Source organism: Bombus vancouverensis, chromosome 3 (assembly GCF_051014615.1).
Source record: "Bombus vancouverensis nearcticus chromosome 3, iyBomVanc1_principal, whole genome shotgun sequence".
Taxonomy (NCBI): domain Eukaryota; kingdom Metazoa; phylum Arthropoda; class Insecta; order Hymenoptera; family Apidae; genus Bombus; species Bombus vancouverensis.
Genome location: NC_134913.1, coordinates 18,087,863 through 18,114,835, shown reverse-complemented (window position 1 = coordinate 18,114,835; position 26,973 = coordinate 18,087,863). Strand labels below are relative to the sequence as shown.

The 26,973-nt window shown below is 39.2% G+C and overlaps 2 protein-coding genes across 5 annotated transcripts in view; both read left to right on the top strand.

Annotated features, from left to right (window-relative positions):
* The window catches only part of LOC117154044 (ras-related protein Rap-1), a 28,915-nt gene extending 10,003 nt beyond the window's left edge, over window positions 1–18,912 (top strand). The window contains exons 1-4 of one of the 3 annotated variants that reach the window (XM_076617194.1): window positions 6,369–6,509; window positions 14,653–14,763; window positions 15,730–16,153; window positions 16,340–18,912. In XM_076617194.1, coding sequence (XP_076473309.1) covers window positions 14,669–14,763; window positions 15,730–16,153; window positions 16,340–16,639 — 819 coding nt within the window. In that variant the 5' untranslated portion in view covers window positions 6,369–6,509; window positions 14,653–14,668 and the 3' untranslated portion in view covers window positions 16,640–18,912. Of the gene's footprint in view, window positions 1–6,368; window positions 7,205–14,652; window positions 14,764–15,729; window positions 16,154–16,339 lie in introns of those variants that run through there. The other 2 variants (XM_033328675.2, XM_033328674.2) reach the window with 2 other exon arrangements.
* A 335-nt stretch (window positions 18,913–19,247) lies between these two features.
* Window positions 19,248–21,099, top strand: LOC117154155 (uncharacterized). Of its 2 annotated transcripts, XM_033328874.2 has the most exons (6): window positions 19,251–19,675; window positions 19,743–19,987; window positions 20,082–20,186; window positions 20,271–20,578; window positions 20,641–20,746; window positions 20,831–21,099. In XM_033328874.2, the coding sequence occupies exons 1-6, from the start codon at window positions 19,443–19,445 to the stop codon at window positions 20,992–20,994; spliced, it is 1,161 nt and encodes a 386-aa protein (XP_033184765.1). In that variant the 5' UTR covers window positions 19,251–19,442; the 3' UTR covers window positions 20,995–21,099. The 2 variants fall into 2 exon arrangements, with proteins under 2 accessions (XP_033184764.1, XP_033184765.1); XM_033328873.2 differs by having other exon boundaries at window positions 19,248–19,675; window positions 20,082–20,578.
* The last annotated feature ends 5,874 nt before the right edge of the window (window positions 21,100–26,973 follow it).

The window sequence follows — 26,973 nt, the reverse complement described above, 5'->3', positions numbered from 1 at the left end:
TCGTCTCTTTTTTACGGTTCTCGTATCCGAGGCTTACTGTTTCGCGCGATGAATGGCTGCATCGTGATAAATCGGGCGTCTATCGGCTGGGATTAATAACTCTTTGATGACGTGTAACTGGATACACAGATATCGATAAGTAGGGAAAATTCGATTTTACCCGGCTTCCAAAGAAACGTTTAATATCTGGTGAAGATGGGTTGATAGTCGGATTAAAATTTCATTTTCACCCGCGAATGGGGCAGGGAAAGGTTAACAGATTGTATCGAATGTATAAGAATCGATAGCGCGTACTGTAATATGCTGCCCAGATAAATAACGTTGTTCTGGTTCATGCTTTCAACGCGTATATTCATTGAGCAAAGTACAATTTACAATTTCGCGGTATTAAACCGCGAAAATTTGAATGGATATGGTGCCCCGTCGTATTTACATTCTCGTTGTAAGCCTGCTTTAAGTTTTAAACAACCAAGTACACGTGTTTCTGGCGAATGAACATTGGAATTTGAATTACTTTCGACTCGATAGCGCGTAAGCTTCAGCGGCAGAATCAATTTATATAGTTTCCCAAGATTCCATCCGATTTAAACGAGCGATAATGTAGCGGAAAGTACAATGCCACGATGGTGCGCTAGAAGGTAAACTCTCCTACATGTAAATCGTTAAACCTCTAAGAAGACTCTCTAAATGAGAAGAACGTCCGCGATTCGAAGAAACTGTAACGGAGATTTCTCTCCTTCTGAAAAAATAAAATCATATTAAACGGCGGGTCTTAATAGGAAAATTTGGTACACGAAGTACTTGGCTGGAAGTAAACCACTAAAACGAAGCTCCGTGAATTTCCCACCGTTCCACATGCCGAAGTTTGAATTACTTATCCTAGCAATTTATTACTCTGGCAATTTGCAAATTAACGCGACACGTATTTAATACGTTGTTGATTATGTTCGCTTTATTTTCACTCGATGAATATTACATTAATGCGATAAATAATTGCACGATTCAGTAATCACTTTAACACGTTATTATATTTGAAAATATCTCTCCGATTTTTGCCAATCTTACGAGTTATTATTTGCCTCTCGAATGTTTAATCGATAATAACATTACTGGCCTAACTAAACATAATTCGCCAAACGCGCCACAATTTGAACACATAAACGAAATTACACGGGGACATCATCGTTTAATACAAAATCGATCAGACATCCCCGCAGAAGATGACAAACTGTACTATACAAATTGCGTTCGTTGTACGCAATCTCATCCCGATCAGTAAACGCTTCAATCTCCGATCGCGCAAATGCACGTCGAAATCCACTGAAATCTTTAATCGAAACCGATATTATTTCCGCCAAATTCTCCGTCAACTCGTAGCGCTACACTCCACAATCGACTATCAATACGAATTAAAAAAAAAAAAAAAAAGAGAAAGCGATCTACGTTCAGTTTAATGCCCGTTTAGGAATTAATCCCACGGAACAAGTGCGTTAAACGGATTGTTTCCACATGACTAAAAAATCAATTTTTTTATGAAAACTTTTCAATTATAACCCGTATGAATGATCGCGCGATAACTCGTGCAAATTATTTTTTAACAAACTTTCAACTCGGTCGATTTTTGTATGAAATATTATTCACGGCTGATGAATCTTGTTCTCGCGAACTGCGATCGTTTGTCTGGAATATCGATGAGGGATGTTTATCGTGACGTAACAGTGAACGAAATTTTTCTGCTTATTCGTCAGACTTTTCGAGAGAATACGTCGTTGAATAAATTCCGCGTGGCAAGAGAAAAAGACATCCTACGGGCAAGGAATTTACAGACGCTAAGCGAAGAATAGAACGTTCGACGATCTCTCTCGTACAATGGATTTCGCGTGTCGCAGAAAATTGCACGGTTTATCTTCCTCCGTACATTCTGTCCACCCAAACGAACCCACCGGTCGATCTTCATCGAACTTTAAAAAGATATTCTCGCCACGGTGCTTTCACCGCCTCATTTGTATTTGTAGCCCACTCTCTATCTTCGATCGTGGTTTATTTCCTCTCTGACATTGTTTCGCCACAAAATACCGACTATAAGGGGGCAATTTTTTTCCGGTTCCTTCGTCATCCTATTTTCGAAGCTACTTTGCCATGTTTTGAGTCGATATCAGAAAACTGGCGAACGATATTCGAAAAAGTTATAAAGTAATATCGTTGGCTTCCGACAACTAATTTCATTGCAAAGTTCTTGACTCGATGAAATCGTTAAACCTACAGAACAATGTTTAAAGTGTAAACGATACAAATTCGTAAACGTGAGTTCCGAGGATTTTCGTGTCACGGTCGAACTTCACATTCGACTCACGATCTCTTCATTGTTTACTCTCGAAAGCGGATTTTGTCGCGAGAAATCGTTTGCCCTGGTCGCATCCCGCCTCTATCCCACTGGAATATTGCTGTCCCAACTCACGATTCGGTTTGCATTTCCGTACTTCTTTCGTTGACCCCGATTCTTCGTATTCGACGTAACGCCTCTGCGCATCAAGACCAAGACACGGTCTCCGCGAACCAAACGAACGTGGAAATTGAAATCGATCGGATTTGTGTGCGAGAGTCGAACGCACGGGACCGATCAGAACCCGGCACTGGCGCCGTGGAGAAATGAATTATGGAAAGTAGACATTAAGATTCATGTTATCGCGAGAACTTGTACTCAAGCTGCACAAGGGAATTAAAGTTTGCTTCATTGTTAATCGAAGCAAGCGGATATTAAAAGTCGTGGGAAGAAAAATTGAATAGAATCTGAGACGCGTCTTTGCGAAATTACTTTTTTTACTGTATTATTAAATTACCTAATAATGTCGCCAACGCTATCTGATAAAGAGAAAATAATTTTATCAAATCTGTAGACTTTCTCACGATGAAACTCGTAAATGAAATCGATTATTCTTCGACGAAGCCTTTTCGAATACGAGCTGTAAAAATAGAAGAGTAAAATTCAGAATCAAAATTGAAACAAGCACGTATTTTGTAATAAACGTTACGGTTAATGTCGAGAAAAATATCACGAATTCCGCTCGACTACGTGTAATTGTCCTCGTGAGTGGACAGCTCGTCATCGTTATAATTGTAACCCTTCGTGGAAGCGACGCGTATATTACGATGCTGTTTCGTAGTTTCACAGGTCGATACCCTTTAACGAGCGGTTGGCGCCGTGTTTTTTTAATGAGATACGATTTTTTCCCCGACTTATCACAAGGAAAGAGGCCATAGTCGATGTAAAGAGACGCTCGACTAACCCCGTAATGATATTTGAAATTTATGCGTCGTTGCGAGCTGCTTCACCACTTATCGAGCATCGCGTCGCCTGCGTTATCGCGGCTTAACCCAAATACGCGGTAACAAGTGTCACGTGCGTTCTCCTGTGTCTACATTGGAACACAGATGCGACATATTGTTTAACAAACGTTCGTCTCTACCGCGAGCCACGTGTTTCTACCTCGTGAAACAATTTTCCTGATGTAAGTATCGAACGTCATGGGATGGAGACTTTTGGAATTACGTGGACAAACTCGAGGGAATCGAAAGGATCTAGGCAGAGGAGAAATGGCTGGGATTCTAGCCTGCTTTTTTCCCTCTGTAATTTAATCAATGTTATTGGCAGACCTAGAATTTCGAGTGGTCGACATCAGTCGGTCGGATTTCGATTCTTGTATCTGAACGAAAGATCAGCTGGAATAAAATCGAGTCGAGGAATTCTCGAATTCTCGTTTTATGCTCTGAAACGTTTCAAAGGAAATGCTTAGTATCGGATTAAAACGAGAACAAGCAGTTCTTTCTTATTTTACTCAAACTTAAATCGGGCCGAAAATGATGGAAAGAAGACAGCGGGATTAAACAATACAGACAAAAGTTCCTTTTTAAGACAGAAAGTTGTATAAAAGAAAGAAAACTTTGTGCGGAATAATCGATGCTTTTAAATTCAGTTCAAAGAAGATTACACATGAGCGCAAGAATCTCGAGATAAATCACGAACTCGAGATAAGAGACACTTTTCTATTTCACTTAACATGAATATAAAAGTTCCTCGAGATCGTTGCGGAAGATACAAATGGAAGATTTGGCAAAACTAGGCGATGCAAGCTCACGAGAGAGCGATTCAAGCGGGCGTTCAAGCGTATTACGAGGCCAATAGTCTAGTCTAGGTATACCGATGGAGCGACAGTGGTATTAAGAGAATCTTCGCGATTAGAATGAGAACTACTGACCTCTTTGAAACTCTCGAAGATCGGGATTAGTTTATATCCAAGTGCCTGCTTTACAAATCCTCTGCTTATCTGTGCCGATGCACTTCTAGGATTTTACCAAATTAATCGGTAATCAAAGAACCAATATTCATGTTATATTTATACGTTAACCTTTAGTGTATTTTAAGGTGCTATATGTAAACGACAGAATAAAATAATAGCAAATGACAGAGTAAATGTCAGATATATATTTTTAGCAATTTTTCTATGCATCTTGTTATTAAATAGTTCTAACCTATGAGAACGAACGTAGAGAAAGATCAGTTATAAAAATGTTTGCAAACAAGTAGAGAAGTTCCGCATCACCTCCGAGCGATACGTTTCTATGCACAACTGTTTTCAATGATTAGATAATAAATTTACATCGTATCGTAATAGATTAATAAAACTATTTAGACAATATCTATATTTAAAGATAGACCAAAGGGCTAGGTACATTGTCAGTTACCGTTTGTTATTTTCCTTTCCAGAGACTATGCGTATACCATTAAATGTCAAGAGATAAAAATAGAAACTGTAGGACTCATAACGTGACGAATAAGGTCGAAGATTTCTGGTAGAATTTCCATTAGACTCGGCAGGAACATTCGTGCGATAAAAATATTATACCAAGAAGACTTCCACCTTAGTATACAAAGAGTTAATTGCGATGTCTGGCGATAGGAAGCGAGGAAAACATCAATTTGAACCAATTTCGCCAATCTCACGTATTCGTAAGTTTGTGTATTTCAATACCACGAATCAACACAGTACGAGAACCTATCAAAAGCTCATCTTCAAGGGTTACGAAGAGAAAACGAATTTCTTCTTTATGTCCCTACTTGTTCTAACAATCTTTCGTTTCTTCGAAACTGTCTTACGGGACTGGAGGGAACGTCGAATCACTCGAGGAGAAACCCTTTCTATGGGCGTTGATGGGAAAGAACAGTATTTACCATCGCGTCGAATCTCGTGACAGAATCTACGTTTCTCCTAGAATCGAGAAAACATGTCGTTTCTGCTATTTGTCAGTGCCAAGCGGGAGATGAATTTTTGGTGGTTCGATTTATCCATCGGGTTAACGCTTATAAATCGCAATGTTCTGAAAGGAACGTTCCTGCACAATGGTGCGAGCAGAGATTTCGTTTTGGAGATAATTCCTGATAAGAAATCGATCTTGATGACGTACGAGAATGTCTTTTTGAAACATTAAACTCTGTTTTGAAACGATAAAGAAGTTAGCAAAAAGGAATAAGAGGGCAGTGTATCGATGCTCGAGAAGAAGAAGAAGCGACTCATCCATCAATCAGAAGTAACATATTTATCAATCTCCCTCGAAACATATGTCACTCGTCCAAAAAGTAGTTTTAAACCATCGTCGACGTCATTAGCATCGAACTGAGATGGCTTGCTGCAGCATCGACTAACTAAACAGGCCAACGAAACTAGAGCAATTGCTTTCCATCTCGTTAGAATACTTCCAGAATATGTAAGAAGCACGCGCAGATCTGGCTACGATCCATCGATACAATCCACAGCCCGAATCTCATGACAAACGTCGCGTTGTAAATTGCCGTCGCCGCTCGTAAACGCAACGATCACCAATAAACGCAACGGGACGATGATGCTCGTACCGAGAAAGCCTCGTAATTCATCGCGAATATCCTCGCTGTCGAAGAAGCGTCTCCTCAATGGCGAAGAGGAAGTACCGTTCGTACCATTAATGTTGAGTTCGACGACGCGGGGACGAGGGACGGCGGCGGCGTCAGCGACACCAAAACATCGACCAAAACCAGAGTAACGTCCTGAACGTCCCAGTTGGACCGAGTTCAGTCAAAGGCAATAGTAAATTTCTTGCGTGTCAAGATTGTAGAGGAAGACGTCTAGAGAGAGAAAGAGAGAAGGAAGGCGTACCAAGTATGTTTAGTGCTCCCAAAATGTCTCCGCTATCGAACAAACGCACACATACATACATTCGTGTAGTCAACAGCGTGACTCACATTCACGTTTGTTTACTTACGAGCATACACCGATCGCTGTTGAGAAAATTGTGCGAGCAATGACGCGACGCGACCGCACATTTGTAAAGGTGTGGTCGACACACGCGTATCGCTCTGGCCACGTTTATATAAGTCGTGCGTGTATTTTATTCAACATCGCACGAAACAAGGCCACAGGAAAGGACGAAGAGGCTTTCTCGAAGAGAGGAGTTACTTTTGTTAAGGGACTGTAATGGTATCTATAAAGCTGAACCTCGTTGAGAAATGGGAACGATAAACGCAACAACTTTCCTTGACGCGTATTCCGGAAGACGACGTTGACTAAAATAGTAGCCATCGTACGTACGACCCGTAGTCAACAACCTCGTTGTCTTCGCGGAGAATGCTCCATTAATATCGCGGTTGTCCGGTACATTAAGGTCAACGAAAAGCAACGTGTCGTGGCTTTCGGAAGCTGGCCAACGGTTGGCAACGAACGCGCATAACTCATACACGATCTGGCCGGTTTCTCTCGAAACGTCCACCCTTCGTACGCGCACGGCAAGTGTTCTGGATGATCACTGACGGCGAATGACGAGTGAATTTTGTTACCGAAGTTGACTGGATCGCGTAGAATGAAACACGAGCAATCGGTCAGGTTTCGATGCGTCGTTACGTGTACTCGAATACCGCCATATCATCGCGTCATACGGATACGTAGTACGTAGAGAGGGAGAGAGAAAGAGGGTGTGTGTACGCGCGCGGTGGAATCTAGTATTGGACGATAATCAGCCGACTATGTGTGTGGATGTAGAATGGTTGTGAGGCGGTGAATGCGTGCACGAGGAAAGTGGAGCAACGACCGGGAAGTCAGTCGGAACTAGCCGGCTCCATGCTGTCGGGTTTCGTCGTATTGCACCGATCCAGTTCAGACGAGTTGGAGTAAGGGCGGTGAGTACGACGTCGCCAATGTCGACGAGCAAGAGGGGCGCGATTCCCTTTCGGTTTTGCTAGCTTTTTCCCCATAGACAGGACTTTGGCGTCCCGTCGAGTCAGAAACTCTAGGCACACGCCCCCTTCTTTCTTTATTTCTTTCTCTTTCTCCTCTCCTTTGCTCGCTCTATTTCTCGCTCTGTTTCTCCTTTACCGTCTTTCCTTATTTCGGCCCTCGACGAGCTCATTCTCTCTTCACTCTTCGACATCGCGTTACCAATATAAGAATATGTCACCGTAAGGATCGTCTCGCTTCCTCCACGAGTTACTTTCGAACGAATGCTTGAATTGAACGCCGTCGGACGTGGAATAAGCTAGCCAAGTCAGCACGAGGAAAATATCGTTCGAGGAAACGCGCACCCGATGCCTTGACGGATCTTGTTATTCTTCGACCCCACGTGGTTCAACTTGTAATTTCACCGCCCTTGCTCTTCCTCTCTGTGTTTTTCCTCGCACACGCTGTGATTAATCGAACCGACCTCTCCGTATCCTCGTGAATATTCGTTTCCAGTCCTTCGCACAGAATAATTTATAGCCTTGTTATATAACGTTATGAATGATAATAAACTTTCAAAAATCATACTCTTCTACATTTCTCTAGATGCACGTTGCGCAATAATGGGATTCCAGATAACAGCCATTTCGAATATTTTCATCAGTTTTCTTAATCAAATACTCAATTGGTTTCGTATGGTCAACGATAGTTTGTCAAAACACGTATCCACTGCAACCACAGACTAACATTCCTGAGTGTGCAAAACTGCTCGAAGACGATCGTTCGAGTATCGATTATCGTGTAGCTTCACGGGAAGAGTCTTAGCTAGCCGATAAGTTGTCGCAAATTTGTTGCCATTATTCCGTAGTGTCTAATTCACGAGGTCGAGCAAGGTTGGTGAAGATATTTTCCGCCAGAGCTGCCGGGCCATTTATACCGTGTTTACGTGTGTCTGCGATCAGTAAATACCTTTATGACGGTAAATGGCGTGGGATTTTTAGACGGTCCTGTGAACGGCCAAACCTTTTTACGTTACATACAAATTTCCACTCAAGCGTTAACACACTCTAAACAAGGGATTCTATAGGCGTCGTACTCTCTTCGCTTCATATCTCGATCATTGTAAGAGGAAACGCGTTTGATTTGCAGTTTACGCTTTCCCTCGTTAATATTCATTGGATAAAACGTCGCCTCGTCGTGATGGAATCGTTTTAACTCGGATAATAAACGCGAAGTACGAGGTTCGAGAGAATCTTCTCGCGAGAAGTAGTCATCGATATAGTTACAATCAGAATGCTTATTCTTATGCTACGAATATATTATGAATATGCATGCGGAGCGTCGCAATTTTCTTAATTAAAAGGTCACTCGCTCGACTGAGAAGCAATTTGGTATAATGGGGAGCATTTTCATTTCTTGACAAAAAGTTGGTAATGAGGCCTTACTTCTTAGAAACCTTGGATCATCAGGAATTTCTTAAGACCTTTGTGGTCGCAGCGAAAATGTTAAAGAGTTCGTAATTAGAACCATCGCCGAGAAAAGGAAGTCACCGACTTCAACGTCGTTCGGACTGAACGAAAACAAATGAGATTCGAACGATAATTACAGCTGACTGTAATTATAATCGTCAGAATTCGATGTAATCTCGACAATAAAACACGAAATATGTAGTCGTGAGAAATTTCCAGAAAGATCGTTCTTCTTTTTCCTCCTTTAATTACTCTTACTGTTTGATGGAAGTTAACCTTCTCGAGAAAAAGTTTAAAAGGTCTGAAAGTTTAGTTCACTTGGGGAAATACTTTCCAGGAACGTGTGCTAAATGAAAGATAAATCGGTCCTGGGAATTAACCTGTACAGATCGGTACGAACCCTGAAGCGGAATTGAAATTACTCGTATGATTCGACAACGGAAAGCCCTTGGTTGCTCTCATGAACCGACGCGGGGATCCTACGTCGTAAATCACACGCAGCGAGAGGAAAAACCATAGAATAGAATCCACGTGGAAGAATGGATGTTTGTCGAACCGTTCCATGGAACGTTCCCTTTCGAAACTTCTTTCTAAAGTACAGCCGTCTTCGAACTATCTTAACGCTCGACCCGCCATTTACTCTTCTTGAAATACAATTTCAACGACTTCCAGCACTTTATTCTTCCCTACGTTTCGGACGATTTGATATACCAAATTCGAATCTGGAAAAATTCGAGAATTCATTTGACGCGTCACGCGAAAATATTCTCGAGTTTTCTCCGAGCGTAAAGGCAAACTTTTTCATCTTGTAGTTACAAAAACGAGAGTATGATAAAAAAAAAACTCTTCAAGTCCAGAGAAAAATAGTATTCGCTACGCGTAGGAAAAAGTCCTTAAAAAAATACAAGTTGGAAGATTATCATTTGGAAGATTTTAGTAGAAGGTTCAAGAGAAAATATAAGTAAAATATCGTTAGAACACCGGCAGAAATTTCTGAAAGAATTCGAGAAACGAAACATTCTTCGTAACTTTGAAAATATTAACTTTTTAATTAATATGCGTTATGAATTTTCTTCCTCCGTTTGATAAATCTATCTGTCTATCTATCTTTAAAATTCTCAGCTCATTTATCTCACTGTCGTATATAATGTTTGAAACTAAATCTACCCATATAGGGAGAAAATCCGTGTTCTAACGAGGAAAGTCAATCCGACGCAGAGATACACATGTAGTCGAGGGGTTATCCGCGTTGCAAGTCGGATTCAACGTAAAGTCAACGTTAAATCGACACGACGTTTTTTATCGGAAAACAGTCAAGTGACTTTTTCAGCGACCCGTTAACGCTGGCATTAACGCAGTCATTGAATTTAATTAATGTCACAGCAGCGACGCGTCGTGCCATGACGACGCATGTCAATTTGATCGTTGCACGCCGCCCAAATCCTCCGCTTTTTGTTCCTAGCTGTGGCCCTCTCCCCTCTTTTACTCGATTCTGTACTAAAATGTATCGCGAAGGTCGACGAAACAACGGCGTTTAAGGTCTGTTCCGCTTATCCGCCATCATCGACTCGTTGGACAAATATATTTGCTCGGACGTGTTTGTCGAAAAAAACACGGAGTTAGAGTGTCAGATAAAAGGAGAAATGCGTCCGTCAAATTGGAAATAAATCGTTGAGGACTTTATCGCGACGTGGTATGCCACTTGATAAACCGACACATCTACCCGCATCATTTTTCTAGTTAATCTGAATATCGATCCGAAACGTATTACCCGCTTCCGCATAATTATAGATTTTCGAACGATACCCGCACCGAATTGCGTCGTCGTTTCGATCGTCACTGTATTTCATCGATAAATTAAAATCGGGTCTCGTGCAAACTGGCTCGGGACTCCTACCATGCTCTTTCCGTGCATCTAAGGCGAGGATTATGGTTGCAAATGGAAGAAAACAGAAGTCTAAGAGATACGAGAGCCTGAATCTACTTAGCTCGGATTATTTCGAAAAGCCGGGGATTTCGAGATGCATTTGATTACGCGAACAACGACGTAACGCTATCAGTCCGGATACTTCACGTTCGCGTGACTTATTTCTACTTTCTGTTCGTTCAATTTCCCAGCTGTACGAAAGGATTCGTTCGTCTCCGGAAGGACAGTTACAATCCTATCGAAAAACAGTATTTTAATTCCACGACGAGGACGTTGGATTCGAGTAAGAATGTCGAGGGGTGAAATATTCGGCCAAACGGAAATGAAACGGTTTTAAGTATCGTTTATCATGCGCGTTTCGTGCTAACGTTCTAAAGATTCGTAGAACCATAACTGCTACCTTCCCTCGAGAGGGATATCGTTTCTCTACAGTTAAACAACAAATCGCAACGCGTATATTTGCGTTACCGATAGCCGCGGTTCTTAATTAATTAAACAGATTTTGACGCGACAGGTCGCTTCCTACAAAACGAAACTATACCGATCGACTTCGAACGCACTGCGATATGCCAGATTTGGAAATGTTTCGTATCGATGGAAATAAATTCTCGTGCAACCAGATTAAAAGTTAAACCGGCGGATCGATGGTTTACGAGGGTAATATCGCTGGAAATTGTTGATCAATACTAAGCGTCGATATCGGCTGGTCGAAGCTTTATGAAGCAATAAGCGCGAAGATTAAAACGTGCGCGGAGCACTGGCCGAATCTCCTTTAACTCTTATCAATTCTATTCTTTTTCACTTTCGAAGTAATTGACGTTAAAAGTAGATTCTCGATAAAAGTTTCAATTACCTTTTTGTTATATTTTACGAGTTTATAAAAACTGAAGTATACGCTCCGCAAGATAGATTGCGATAGTATTTAGAAAAGAGCTGTCAGAAATTAACGCGCCAAGAATTTTAACAAGTGGCTACTTTTAAGCGTAATTTATAATGGCTGCAGGAAAACAGGATGCACGGCATTTGCAAACAAAGCAGTGTGATCCTGTAGTGCGCCGTGAAATCCCTCCACCGTCCGTTTTTCTCGAGCTTGACTTTTCTTTAAAACACGTCGGGTTCATTACTCATCTTTATCTATAGCCACACCACGGCAATAGCCCATTACAATTTTTAACGAAACAACAAAGCCATTCCCTGTATGAAACAACGTGGCACGTTAGAGGGATGTTAAAATACTTTCTCGCCGTAAAATGCCCGATAAAAATATTATTTTCTTCGTGGTAGCCAAAATCCCTATGTTTTCATGTCTTTAATACATTAACTGGAAACATATGAAATGTCTTCTTTATCTAGATTACGTTAAGAATATCATTGTATATCATTTATACATTTATGTATTTATACGATAGACGGTGATAATTTGTCTGCGATATAATCTACCGAATAAAATTAAGCGTTAATTTATACTCTTGCGTATTTTTACTCGAAATACTGCCAGAAGCTTTATGATATTCTCTCTGCAATAACATAATGGATACGTACAAAATTTAATTCATTTTCCTTTACGAATATAAATTTAATTACTTCGTGGCCAAAGTCGTAGATAATATTAATATTGTATTTGAAGGAATTACTACTAACGAACATACCGTTCGTTTTCCAGACGCTGAGTCCTAAATTTCCAACATAGTTTTTTATTTCCCCTTAGCAATATTAATTTTCACAATAAACAGATATATAGATTTTACAATATCTAACACAATAATATTTTTCTACGATAGTATTAAAAACATAGTATTAAAAACATTATACACATCTCGATGGCACATATGTGTCAATTACAGCAACACAGTATTTTCATTGGTAAACTCGTTCCGATGAAAAACATATTCATCATAATAGAATAATACGAACATTTGATATATTACGACCTAATACAATATCACGCTGATAATACGCCTGGTGTTGCACCGAACTCGAAAAGTACAATCAAAACAATTGGAGACGATATCAGCGAGGTTTTCACGTGGTTGCCTGGCAATTATCGTAACAGTCTATCGATCTACGAAGTCTTGTCCCCGTGCAAATACATACACAACAGGCACGTTATGTCGTGAAACACGCGTATCATTTATCCAGATGGGAAATTGCGTTACGCGACTGTGAACGTAAATAGTGGCAAGTTCACGTGTTTATTCACAGGGAATAAAGAATCGGTTGGACAAGATCAGAAAATGTCACCTACGCCGAGGAACAAAAGGTCACTTATGGATGCCTTTCAGACTTTTTTTTTTTAAATAATGGAACGATTTCACGCGAATGAAATCCAAAGTTAAACGCGCATTTAACGCAGTTACGTTCTTTCAACCCAATTGCATCCTTCCAACGGTAAAGAAATATCTCCAGTTCGAGCAAAATATACAAGAATTGTTACTGGCATGCGTAATCTCTTGTTCCAATTTTACGTTAAACGACTTTTTAAAAGATTAAAAGTCTTTTCGCTTGTAAAATAAATAGAGATTAACAGGTCACAGCAGAGTTAAGAAAATTTACAATCTACGTTTCGGATTGGAACCAATCGCGATATAAGTGGAAAAATTGGACAACCGCTAACGAATGTTCTTTCATTTCACGATATCCGTTCCCACCGAACTTCGTAGTTCGTTAAATATGGAAATAAGAAAGTTTCCGAAAGAATTTCAAATTACGCGCTTCCTTCTGGGGAGGAGAATTCTCAATGCAAAAACAATCGAGAAAAAAGAAGAAAGATTCGCGAGAAAGTTGTTAAATAAAGTACCATGGGGTAAGAAAGTAGCGTCGAATGCGGCGAACAACTTAAGACGACATCTACGGGTATAAATTCCGCGTATTCATAATTTCCATTAGAAAGTGCCTTGAACGAACGTTACGTATAAGCTGCGGGAGAATCAAGGCGAATAATTTTCTTGGCTGGTTGCGAATTAATAAGCCCACCATAAACCTATGTCCTAAAAGGATCTTCGTGTCTTAATGCCGGCTTATCACGCGCATAAAGGGTGAATCAGCTGAAACTAATCGTATTTAGTTACCGATCCACTCGGACGGAAATTATCCTAGCGGAATCGACGTTCAGATCCAACGCTATCTCTCGAAACCTGTTAACAGACGAGCACCCTTGCCCAATAAAGGCGTGAAGGCTTCCTTCGAGCCGCTTAAAATTCGTTCCTTTCCTTAAATTTCTCATTTAAACCAACGTGACTCGTCCTTCTTTAATTTCCTGGGAAGGTTCTCCTGGAAATTATGGTTATGGAAATCGAAAGAAGTTAGCGGATTTCCAATAATGAATTGGTTCGTGCGGGTTTCCTCAATCGGGATTGTCGTAGCACGATTAAAGTCGCCAGCTCGATCGATACGATATTTGATACGTGTGACTCGCCCCACTTTATCAGAAGAGACGCGAACATCTATCTGCCTATCGTAGGTGGATCAATCGGTCGCGGTTGCTCCTATAGACTAGCTTTGTGCCAGCTGTTCGAAACTTTTAACCACATGCATACGCCGTGGAACGTAGAGAGAGTGTCGCCCAACGTTAACTGTCTCCAGCGCTCATAAATTATGTAAACTAATTTTGAAAGTCACCGACGAAAGATAAAGGCAAATTATGGAATTAAATTTAACGCCGTTATACGCGTCGGAGGCGTTTAAAGAGATTTCTTGGAGAGCAACTCCGTTGATACACAATGCAAAAGAGATGATCTGTAACGTAATAACGAACGACTCTTGCGACTTTCGCGTTCGTCGTTCCATGAGAGAACTATAATTTTGCGTGAATGATACGACGCTGGACGCGACAGACCTTGGACTTCTTTGAACGCCGCGTGACTTTCCTATCGATCGGCGCAATATTTTGTTTGTAATTCCTCGAAATCATAAGCAAGTGATACTTTATCGTTAAAACGTTAGCCTACGAGAATTAGCCTTTATCAAATCTTTTCTTCTTCGTACATCGAACGTTTTCATGATGTCTGTTTTATAGGCATACCTCTGCACAAATGATGAAAGGTCGGCATCAATTTCGTCGTCGCTTCAGTCTACAACCGTCATCGTTGAAAGAGGGCCAAGAAGATGGAACGACGAAAAACATTAGGTAAGGAGATTTATACTTTTCAAGCGTCTCGAAATCTGTCTTATTCGCGCTCGAAAATCCTTCGCCTCGACAAGAAAAGGAGAATCTTCCTTTTCTTGCCCCTAAGGTACTTCTATCCGTATTCTTCGTGCTCCTCTGTTTCCTCTTGTTTCACAGAGAACGAAGCTACGCTGCTTTTACAAGCGTCGACTGATTTCCTTCCTGCATTCGCGGAATATACTATCGCCGCTAATACGAAACAAACGAAAGAATTACACGAACCCATGGGAAAGAACAAAACGATTTACGGGTGAAAGTGCATTTTCCATCGTTCTCGAAACGAATTCCAAGCATCAACCATTCTTCTCTGCTCTTTTTCCTCTTCTTTTCGCTTCCCTTACTTCCTCTTCGATCCCCTGACCTCCTCTTGACTCGCTCTTAAGCTAGGTCGAGCTTTAATTTTGTGGCTAGTCTTCGCAAAAAGAGAAGCTCGCGCTCTTCTCCTTTGTACGCTCGGTAATAACCGCGTCTGACTTCTACTCGTAATAAGCGTGGATGATTACGGAGATACTTAGGAACAGTTGTTATCTGGTGCATGCAAAAGCACTGGTGCACCACCTCCACTTGCATGCTCTATACACAGCAGATATTCCGGGGACTAATAGCGACTCAAATTCAAGACAGCTCCTATACAAAACGTATATTGAATAACGCGTGGAGACAGCGAAGAGGATCTTCAATGTTCATTAGCACTATTCTCTTCGTCAGGACGTTATCCCCTTAAGGACGAGGCAGTTGGCTCTCTTATTTGTCCCCTGTGTTTCGTTCTAAGGTACAGGCCTGTTATTAACTGTTTTTCAAACCATAGCTGTTACGCGAAAAAAGAAGAAAAAACAAATAAATTCATTAGAACGTTACGTGTCAATCTTTTCGACGTTTCTTATAATTTGCTAGACTCTATCGAGGATATTTCTAAATATATTTCAGAAATGAGAGACTGTCAGAGTCAGACAGCGGCGGTGGAAAACAAGTGGAGAGTTCCATACGACACAAGATCGTGGTGATGGGCGCCGCGAAAGTTGGCAAATCCGCGATAATTAACCAGTTCCTCTACAACACATTCACGCCAAAGTACAAGCGAACGGTAGAAGAGATGCATCACGGTGATTTCAATGTTTCCGGGATACATTTGACGCTCGACATCCTGGACACCTCAGGCTCGTACGAGTTTCCGGCTATGAGAGACCTATCCATCAAGTCTGCGGACGCGTTTATTCTCGTCTACGATATTCACGATGCTAACACGTTCCTTGAGGTGAAGACTCTGAGAACACAGATCCTAAACACCAAAGGCGCCGTGCCCATTGTTGTCGTTGGCAATAAAGTCGACGTGACCGACTCGGCACAAGAGGTAACTTTTATCGTAGCAGAATTCGACAGAGTTCTTTCGTCTATGACATTCAATTTCTGTATTTGATTTCGACGATTTCAATTTCTGTATCTGATTTTGAAAAATTCGCATTTGGAAATCTGAATTTGAAAATACGAATATGAAACATTAAATTTGTATTCGAACTATTTTACACGCTTGTTCCAGGTGGATACAGACAGCACGAGAGAACTTGTGATCATGAAATGGGAGAACGGCTTCGTAGAAGTGTCCGCCAAGGAGAACCTGAACATTTCGCAGGTGTTTAAGGAACTACTGATACAAGCGAAACTAAAATACAACTTGAGCCCAGCGTTGAGACGTCGTCGCCGGCAATCATTGCCGCCACCGCAGCATTTGAATTCCCGTAGCAGCAGCGCTCACGTTCCATCGCCGGCGCAGCTACAGCATTTGCAGCAGATTCGTGAACGTTCCGAGTCCAAGAGGAATTCCTGTATTCTATCGTAAAGAGCCTCTCGTCGCTACTGATCCAAAAGCTGATCTAAAAGAGAAAGGGTGAGGGAATCGAAAGGGCGAGGGCAAAGCTATGCCGCGACGATTCTATTAGCGATTCCGTTCGCTGTGATCGATCGATGTTTCCCGTTCGACGTTCCGACGTCTCCGTACGGCACGTTCGACACGCTTCGGATCGATCGTCGAATGGCCGATCGAAAGAATTACACGGCTAAAGATGTCGTAGACGAGAAGATAAAGGCCAACGTTTGGCCAAGGGAATTCAACATTAGCGGTAATTTCTTCTTTTTCATTGGCTGAGGATTCGATATCGTTAAGATTATCGAAAGCTAAAACAAAATAACATAGTTTCCGAATTGAAGATTCCGCCTACAATTTCAAGTTGAAAATGGAGAACACTTTCCTTAGAAATGGCCTCTATTCGATTGGAAGCTTTATAATTCTCGTACGGTTATCGTACCGTTCATAGTTTTCGTAGTCCGACCTTGAAAAATTTAGGTAGCAAATTTTCTTAAAGAAACGAGTTTCAATTATTCCGTGTTTATCGTTCAACAATTCGATGTGCGTAGCGCGAGTCAACGTACTTGATGTGTCTCTATTTCGCCTCCGATTAGAAGATATGTCCCGAAAAATTTGAAGCTCTTGTTCCAAGGTAGAAGAAAACACCAGGAAGAGATCAATGGAACGCTCTGCGATTGAGCTGACAGCGATAATTATTCTTTGTGACACCCGGTTCTCATTCGCAATCGAGAAAAAAAATCCTTATTCTTCTTTCTCGATGCAAAATGATTTTAAAGATTTTATTCGACGTTGCTGATCGATGAAATGTAAACTGATCCAAACGGCATATATGCTGTTGTTAACATAATTATTCCGAATTATCAAACCGTAGAATTCCATTTTTACAAATATATCAAAGTATCTTACAAAGGTATCCTATTTCAGGGTTGTTTCCCACTGCCCACTCACTATCTTATTACCCACTTACGGACACGTACAACGGCCAAACAATATTTTATAAAGCATTATTGGCTAGTCGATTAATCTTACATCAAGCACTTGCCTACGCTGTTCTTTATACCATATATATCGTTTAATTAAAGAGGTTAATTTCCATATACATATATATACATATAATTTCCATTTCCATATACATATATATATATATATATTACACATATTTGATCTATAGATTAAAAAGTTTGCGAATATATCGCGTTAGAAGAAACGTTCTATTCGTTATTTACGACATGTAGATACTTCTAACGAGACGTATTGGAAAAACGGAATATCGACTTATTTGTCAATTACGATGAGCGTGAACTTATTGTACACGATTGCCTTGCCTAGAATCTGAGTTACCGTGAGTACAATAATGTTCAGGTGAAACGAACAACCACGTACAAATTCTGATCGATTGCAGATAGCTTTTTAAGTAGTATCGTTGTACTTGGTAAACTTGCTAATAACGAGAAAGTAGCGTGTACGATTTCTGTTTACGTAATTAGGTAACAGAGATAGAGGTGTCTATAAATTTTAAAGGAAATACTATGCAACGATCATTGATTTTAAGATTAGATGCAAAAGTTTATTACTTCGCGTTATCGCATGATACATAAATTTATCGTTTGTGAAAAAATGTCACGTTTTCGGAACTATTATTCAGATACAAAACTAATACATATAGGTTAGTGTAAATGTAGAAAGTCTATGTAAATAACAGAGCATTGTGATGTGGATATCTCGTTGAATCGAAACCCACATTGGGTATAATTTTACATAGGTATATTGTAATTAAGTAGCCGCGGGTCAGCACGTAATTTAACGCGTTCAACGATTATGAAATATCGCACATCACGATAAGAGGATAATTTATTTGAATGCAAAACAGTTCGAGATCAAAGCTATTTAATCGCTCCAAGATTATCTATTATAGACGAAATCTTTTGCTGAAATCATGTATTTGCCTGACCTGTGCAATCGCATTATTTCGTGTTACTTAGATTAATGTTAGACCAATCGGTTTAATAAATGAAATCTTATCATCACACTACGGAAATCTAAAGAATTTTACGACTCGTACAATAAATCTACGTTATATGGAGTTTCTGAGCAAACTGCACTTAACACGACTGTAACTATTTTTAGCGTAGTTGTGAAAAAAATATGTGGTAACAAATTATTAAGTAGTCTAAGCCCTTGACTTTATATCATTGTGTTAACAGAAATTAAATAAAAGATGGATGTCATATTTAACTTCCACATAATCTTGTTTTGTTCATTTTATCCCCTAAAATTTTCATAATATATAATATACTTTTCTACGTATTTTACGTATACAATAAAAGCTTAGTTTTCTGGTAAGATTTTTTATTTACATTTACTAGCTACGAGCAAAGTACTAAACGATTTTAGGTACTACAGAATCTTTCTGATTGCACCATAGATAAAGTACAGGATAAATTAAATTTTTTATGAAATTTTGTGTTGAAATTTTGTTCCATGGGAACTGAAATACCGACTTTACGAATTTCAAAGACTCGTTACAGTAAGAGTAATTATCGATAGATAGTCAATATTTTTATATAACGGTTAAATTATTACTTTACCTCTGCAATATTCTTAAATGCAATAAAAAAACCTAAATTTATTACTGTGCATATACATCTGATTTATTTTTTAATAATTTTCGGTACGCGTTTGAATACACATGAGTACATATTTATGCGTACATGATATACGCAACCTTCACAGTGAAAGCATAACCTAAACAGTGAAAGCATAACCTAAAAAAAATATGAACCGGACAAATTTCCGTATTAAACTCGATTTGTGTAAATACCATAAAGATATGCATCGCTTTTGTTGGATTTTTATTGACTCGACTAAAATGATAAATATAAAGGATGTAAAAACACATATTAATGTACTGTTCCGCATTAATGAGCCATTTGATTTGTTTCTAAACGAAGTTGAATATTTACCACCTAACGAGGACGTACGGATTTTGAAGGAGAATGAAACGGTTTTGTAAGAATTCTTGCAATAAAGGTATGTGATATTGCAATAATGTATCATTTCAGTCAAAGTGTTGCAGGGTTTTACCTAAGACTCGATTAAGCAATATTCAACTAAGCAGTACTCAACTGATAAATCAGCTTCATTTAGCCGTCAGCAACCCAGTTTCACCAATAGACACAGGTAAACAAGATCCAGAAAGTAGTCCTGCAGATTCAAAACGAATTGGACCAACAGCGATAAATTCTCCTGCTGCAAAGTCAAGCCCTATGCAACAGGAATTTCCGACTGATATAACAGACAAATTGCAAAATTCTAAAGAAAGTAAGTAAAATGATGTAAGCACCTTGGTTGAATCAAAAGTGTAGTATTACTTATTTACGGTATTAAGATTCTATTTGTTTATGTTGTATTACAGGTACAGATGCAGAAATTCCTTATGCATGTGCAAGGAGAAAACGTGCACGAAGACGGAAAAGCTCGAAACCTGAACAGCTACTGTTAAACGAAGGAGACAGATCTAGTAAAGCCTATGTTATAAATGCTAAAGTTGTCCCTCTTGGTAAACATATTCGTTTTGATAACATAGATGACGAAATTTGTCTAGAAAATCCAGTTACATGTCCAGAAAAGATAAGAGGAGTCCATACTACTGTATCACCTGTTCATGAACTTACAAATTTATTATCAATGGTTAATAATTCTACTCCACCTACCTTTGAGAACAACAGGGTAAAGAACACGGTGAATGCAAAGCATCAAAGCAATGAAGTAAATGGAGTCAATGCAAATGTTAGCGCAAGTATAGCTTCAATTATGGCATTGGGAGAATCAAAAGAGTTTGTGAATACAGATCTTGAAACATATCCAGTCATGACAACAAAACCAAAAATTAATGATATTATAGCATTTAAGGTAATTTTTTTTAAATAGTAATTATATTTTTAATCACAATTTTACATGAAATTCATTTTTAGATGCTCAAGATTGGCTCAGATTTTACACCACAAGTATCAAACTTTATTGTTGCAGAAGTTGTTTCTTGTAGTCCAGAAAAATCACTATACATCTTTAAAGTATTACGTATGTGATTTTGTATCATTAATGTATCTCGAAGATATATCTATATATTTTTTATTAATTACGATCTACCATTCCTCTGTGCAGAAGGCTTGTCAGAAGTGCAAGTGCCAATTGGAAAACTTAACTGTATGGATGAGTCAGAGGAACATGTGATGAACAATACAATTAAATTAAATTATGCACAAATAATGAAACCTAGACTAGTATCTGTATCAAGCACTAAACATTCGTTTTCGTTGACTTCCTGATCACTTAGTTAATTTCATACACTTTTTTATATATTTTAAATTAAATATTTTTGTGAGTAAAAGTAAATATGTCAAATAAAATTAAATATGTTAAATAAAATTAAATATGTTAAATATGTGAATATATTAAACATCTCTTGAAATAAAGAGCGGGATTTATAAAAATTACCTTTTTCTTGCAATGCATAAACACAGCGTTTCTGACGTGAACGTTAATTGTAGATTATGTTGCTATTGTTGAATAATTCACTTCAATTTCACTTTACACTAGAACAGCGCAGGATAAATTTAATTAATTTCACTTAAACATAATAAGTAGCATTGAATTAACAACTTAAAAGCTCGTAAATGATACGTGACAATTTGTACGATGCATACAATTTTACTACGATGCATGTGTGACGACACATACGTGCGATGTCTATTCGTTTTTGACTAAATCTTTAATACCATTTCACAGAATTTATTACTGAACACTCTAACACTATCACAAAACAGAATATTTCTATATTTTTCTTTCATTTCCTGTTTTATTGTTATATTTAATTCACTTTCGCAATCGCGTCCATCACATTCGAAAAACTGAAACAATTGCACACGCAGAAGACGGTTGGTAGAAACATTTCTGGCGGTTTCACTCTGATTGGCTGATACAAATTTATTCCACCAATGAGATTTCAGTAGGGAATACTGCGCAAGTTTACAATTCCGCGCGTAATTCGTTTGTTCTTATTAGTCTTTATAGAAATATGTATATTTCTTTAGAACATTATTTTGTATTAAAAGATTATCTTTTATTAATAATCTTTAATTAACAGATTTTTTAATAAAAATCAACCTAAAAATGTTAATGGACGAATCATTTTTCTGCGTGCGAGCTTGACCGTTGTTCCTATATTGCCAACACAATAAATTCAGAGTGAAACAAGGAAAAAAATCATAAAAGATAAGGAGAAGCTTTGGAGCTTGTAATCGTAGAATTAAACGTTTCTTTCAACTTTCAACTCCTTTCTTTTCCTTTCACATTGATCATCTCTAAAGTATATATATTTATAATATGCAAAATTTTACATATTCCATCCCACGGTTTGTACAAGTAATAACAGAAAATGTTCGCTCATTAAAAAACAGTTTTTATATTAAATAAAACTACACAGTACTAAGCGTATATTTCGTTAGAAAACAAATGCAGATATTCTTTGAAATTTCAATTTAATTGATAGCTAACTGATGTATACTCGTACGATTCTATACGATGCCGTAGTTCGAAATTAAATTCGTTTTAGCATTTCCAGTTTAGCACGTCGCGTCGTCGCCTAGTTGTTCAGCCTTTGACAACAAATCTGAACGCAAACGAGATACCTGGGATTAATACCAGTTAATAGAAAGCAGCGTGAACGTGCGGTTTGCTCCCGCGAACGGCCATGTATACGCATAACCGTTGCGCTATTAATAACCCGCATACAAAGAAAATTGCGCCATTGCACGAAATTGTAGACTTAATATCTCTTAACCGATACTCTTTGTTCTTCGTAACAAAACGATTAAAGACCTAGCGAACTGAATGTTCACAATTAGCTGTAGAGCTTTCATCTTATTTCTATCTCTGTCTTCCTCTCCCTTCTTCTCTTATTCCTTAGTTTTCTCGAATAGCTGGCGATTCATCTCACCACGTTGTACCCTTTGTTTCACCTAGTAGTAATTTAATCCCAATGATTCATTAGTCCTATACCGAATAAAACGATGAAAATTAATTTGTTTCAAAGAATCTCGACGTTATAGTGTTTCGTGACCTCGAGTATGTTTTCGGTGCCATCCTTTTCGCTTATAAACGGTGATACCACAATCTATGGCTATTAATCTTGAATGTGGACCCAATCTCCGCGTATCGAAGCGGTATTTCATAGATATAAGTAGAAAGCTAGCAAATAACAAACGTCTATAGATGAAATCTAATTCGTTACTCAATTAATCTTTCGGCAGACGATCTAGGACATACTTCTCGTTCAAATTTCACCTTTCCTTCTATATTTCTCCCCTTTCTCTTGTTGAAGAGTGACAAATGAACAAAAATAATGATCACGGAATTTTAACCGTGAAAGTACTGTACTGTACAAATATTTGCGTTGATCGTATAACTTGGTAATTCGGGATGTGAATAATCCACGAGATAAAAACACAAGAGTAAATTCAGACGCAGATCTAACTTCGCGGATCCATCCGTGTAAGGGGATGGATTTATTTCTATTCTCCGAGGGTGAATTATTCATAGCTAAATTGCAGCTGGGAGGGTGCGTCGCGGTTACGTAACCTCGAATTTCTTGCTTACCTTTTTTCCGCGGTCGTTCTCGAAACAGAGGATATTTTAGAAGATTCACGCGTAATGTGATTTTCTATTTTAAACTCGTTTTAATCGCACGAATCACTCACTAGATTCTGCTCAAGGTAAATTTGAAAATTCAAAAGGCTGAATGTTTCCGTGCAGCAAACCAATTAGCATCGATCTTCACCATTGTGATAAGTAGAATCGTATAAACGTTTCGATCAAAGTTTAAATTCAACCCGATTACGTTTTACGTACTTCGCGATTTTCTCGTAACAAGCAAGCGTTGTCTTCCGTTTGAACGATAAATCACGAACAGAGAGAATACTCTTACGAAAAGCGACTTTCTGTGGCGGTGTTCAAAGTTAATTCCGCAAAGTCAGCCAGCCAAGAACTTGTTCACGTTGCTTTCGGGAGTGTCAAACGTTTTACGAGCAAACTTTCCGTGTCACCTGTAACGAGGTGTTCGATTTCCCCAAGAACACGCGAAGAAAATTACGAGCACCGGAGACGAGCAACTAGGGAGAGTATTGACTAAGTTTACGGCTAAAGAACATTCTGACAGGGACTCGTCGCTCATGAAGAATGTAGCTCATAAAGTTCGGACGATCCCGGCTCCTTAACGATCTTCTTCCTGTTAATATCACGTGCCTCCGCATTAGAAAGTGGAAGGAACTTTCCCTAAATTGTTAGTCCCAAGTTGAAAGCTTCCCTTCGTCGTTACACACAGAGAAGATCTAAACGCTTACCTTGCTAGAGACCGCGTTCCTTTAAGTTTAATCCTCCTTTCGCGAAACCACGTGCCACACAACGAGGATTTTACGAGTAAGCAGCTTTCCGTAAGTACCGAGACGATTCGATCGCTTTCTACGAATTACAACGCAATAAGGATCTCTCGTGTAAATTCGCCTGATTCCCGATAAAACAGCCAATTGTTCGACAGTGGTGAGCGAGATGATTGCATCCATATCCGTGAGTTGATACGAGAGCACGTCGCGCGAGCAGGAAGCCAACCAGATTGGAGGCTTCCAGCTTGTCCGGGTAACCTTTCGTGGAAATTTCATCCCATTACCCTGGCTGAAGCAACCGCATATTCTCACGCGAGTACCTCTACGCACGTAACTGAACGGTGTTCCAGGATTCTTACGGGGAGAGATGGTAATTTATCGGAGTTTTTGAAAAAGCTTTTGGAGAAGAGATTATTTCTTGGTGTTAGAAACCAGGTGCGAACGATCGATATGGCACAAGAGTGCGTACTAACAGATAAAATATAACGTAGTTATTGAAACAGTCTATAAAGATCTCGCAATCCCCTAAATTAAATTGTAAGAAGAGTTACAAAGGTAACACTTGATTTTTGTAAAAATAAACGCTACGACGAGATAGCGATGAAATTTTGACCAATCTGTACCGTATAGTTTCAAAATAAAAAAAAAGAACACAAATTACGTACATTTAAAAATTAGTTATTACTGAGTACATCTATTTTTCTAATTTTTCTTTTACAAAATTTAAGTACGCACTATCTCTTATAAAATTCATCCTTATGATTGTATGATAATAATATTGCGCGATTATGCACCTTCGTGTAATATATAATATTGCTAGTAGTATAATCTTACGTCTGCATGCATCGCATTATTAAAAATATAATCCTGCGTCACCGGTTGCGAAATCACAACGCCACGATATCGTGCGTCTGTACCTACCTCAGCAGGGTGGACTAAATTTTGAATAAACTAGTGTCTCTCCACACCACTCGTTAGGATTGTGATCCAGATCTTAATATCTCTGTTACTCGAGAAGCACTGATACCGGAGATTGGCCATTATAAATTTTAACGACGAATGTTTGCGCTTATGGATGGGAGGTAAGCGAAAGTTCACGCTGAAAAGCGGGATAAAGACGCTGCTGAGCACGTTGTAAATTGAAGCGAATATTACTGTAAAATGTTTTCGATACGACTCGTGTCGTACTTATGTTCACGAATGATGCTTATCCATAAGTCCTCCCCCTATTTCGATAAACGGCGAGAAAAACACGACATTGAAGCGAGTTCAGAACGTTTTGACGCTTCGACAGTCCCTCCTCGTGTTCTTTTTCTCGTCCGGCGAAAGCTTCTTTTAGGGATGACCTTATTCCTGGAGAGACATTCGACATTCGACGCGCAAAAAGTCGAATAAATCGATAGCGAAGCCGCGGAGTCATCGTTAAAAATAGTCCGCGACTTTGACCGTAAAAATCTAATTAACAAATGGAACGTATCCTAGCGATTGGAGAGCTTGGAAATCATATTTACACATCTAGATATTAGCAGGGTTCTCTCGTTTCGTGTCAGTTTATTAAAGAGATATCACGATCAACGCTCGATTGGTATTCTCGCACAAAGTTCGTTTAGGAAACACGTTTATTAAGAAAAGTAAAAAGAAACGGCGTTTATGACTCGCGAATTCAGTAACTGGATGAAACTCGAAAAGAATACAACGAGACTTTGCAACGAGATTTACAGTAGTCCAGCTCGATATTGGACGCGACGAGCTGCTTCACCGACAAAAATGCGTGCTAAAAAAGCACTGTTGCTCGTATCGACGTTGCTTCAGGCAATATTTCTCCGAGATTTACAGGAAATTGACATCTACCGCACACGTCCCCCAAGGAAGTAGTCAGTTAACGATCTCATAACTCAATTCCGACGCTTTAATGGTCTTACATTTTAAAGAAAATTTAGTTTACAAAGACGAATTGCGATCCTGCAAGTTTCTCCATGATAAAAGGCTTGAATGATAATCTTGAAAAAGTTTGATCGAGATGTTCCCTCTGAAAGAGCTGCTGAACTTCCCATTAAAGAATTGCCCTCCGATGTTTTCGCATGTTAAAACGCTCGCAGGCAAGCGAAGGATTAAAACTAATGCCAAGAATAATCGGTAAAATATTACGTCGATTTCCTACAATTACTCCGAGAAGCAAATTATCCTAATCCTTTCATATAAAATTTTTAAAACCAACCCCTTCATAGGGTTGAATAAACAGCCATAAAAACGAAAGACTTTTTCTGATTTTCCCAAAGAGTACATATTCAAATGGAATTCCTCTTCAACTATCTACTGCAAATCTTTGTCACCGAGAACTTTCCGAACGTAACTATTTATTCACGTAACTGAGAATTTCCTCAATACATCGTTATATGGTATTTTTAAGCAAAACACGTTCAAGCTAGCAATAAACTGCGTCACTTTGGCAAAGTGCATTCCCGAGGTATTCGCGTAACTTCGCTGAACACTAAAAATTTCACGAATGCAAAGTGTCTCTTTCTGCGTCTAACACGGCGTATTTTCTCAATGGGTTACTTTGAAAAAGTACTCTATAATTCAGGTTCAATTCTTCATAACCCACGATTGCTTCTTGAACATCGCACGTGTGTGTGTGTGTGTGTGTGCTGACTGGATTTTATGGAAATCATAAGAATAATGCAACGTGCAACGGCACATCCATGGTCTTTATCTGCGGCCACGTGATCGCGCGATACCACTCTTGCAAGTTGACTCTCTTCACGATCACTGCCGGAGGGGATCGATAAGTCGTCCTGAACGACGTCGGTAAAACGGCGGTCGAAGATAAAGCTGCTTGTCGAGACGTCCAAGTTCACCGAGTCGAAT

Excerpts from the sequence above, each read along its gene's own strand:
- LOC117154155 (XM_033328873.2), top strand. The coding sequence starts at position 19,443 with ATGAACCGGACAAATTTCCGTATTAAACTCGATTTGTGTAAATACCAT. Across the intron at positions 19,676-19,742 it reads AAGGAGAATGAAACGGTTTT|GGTTTTACCTAAGACTCGAT; the intron begins GTAAGAATTCTT and ends AAAGTGTTGCAG. Across the intron at positions 19,988-20,081 it reads ATTGCAAAATTCTAAAGAAA|GTACAGATGCAGAAATTCCT; the intron begins GTAAGTAAAATG and ends GTTGTATTACAG.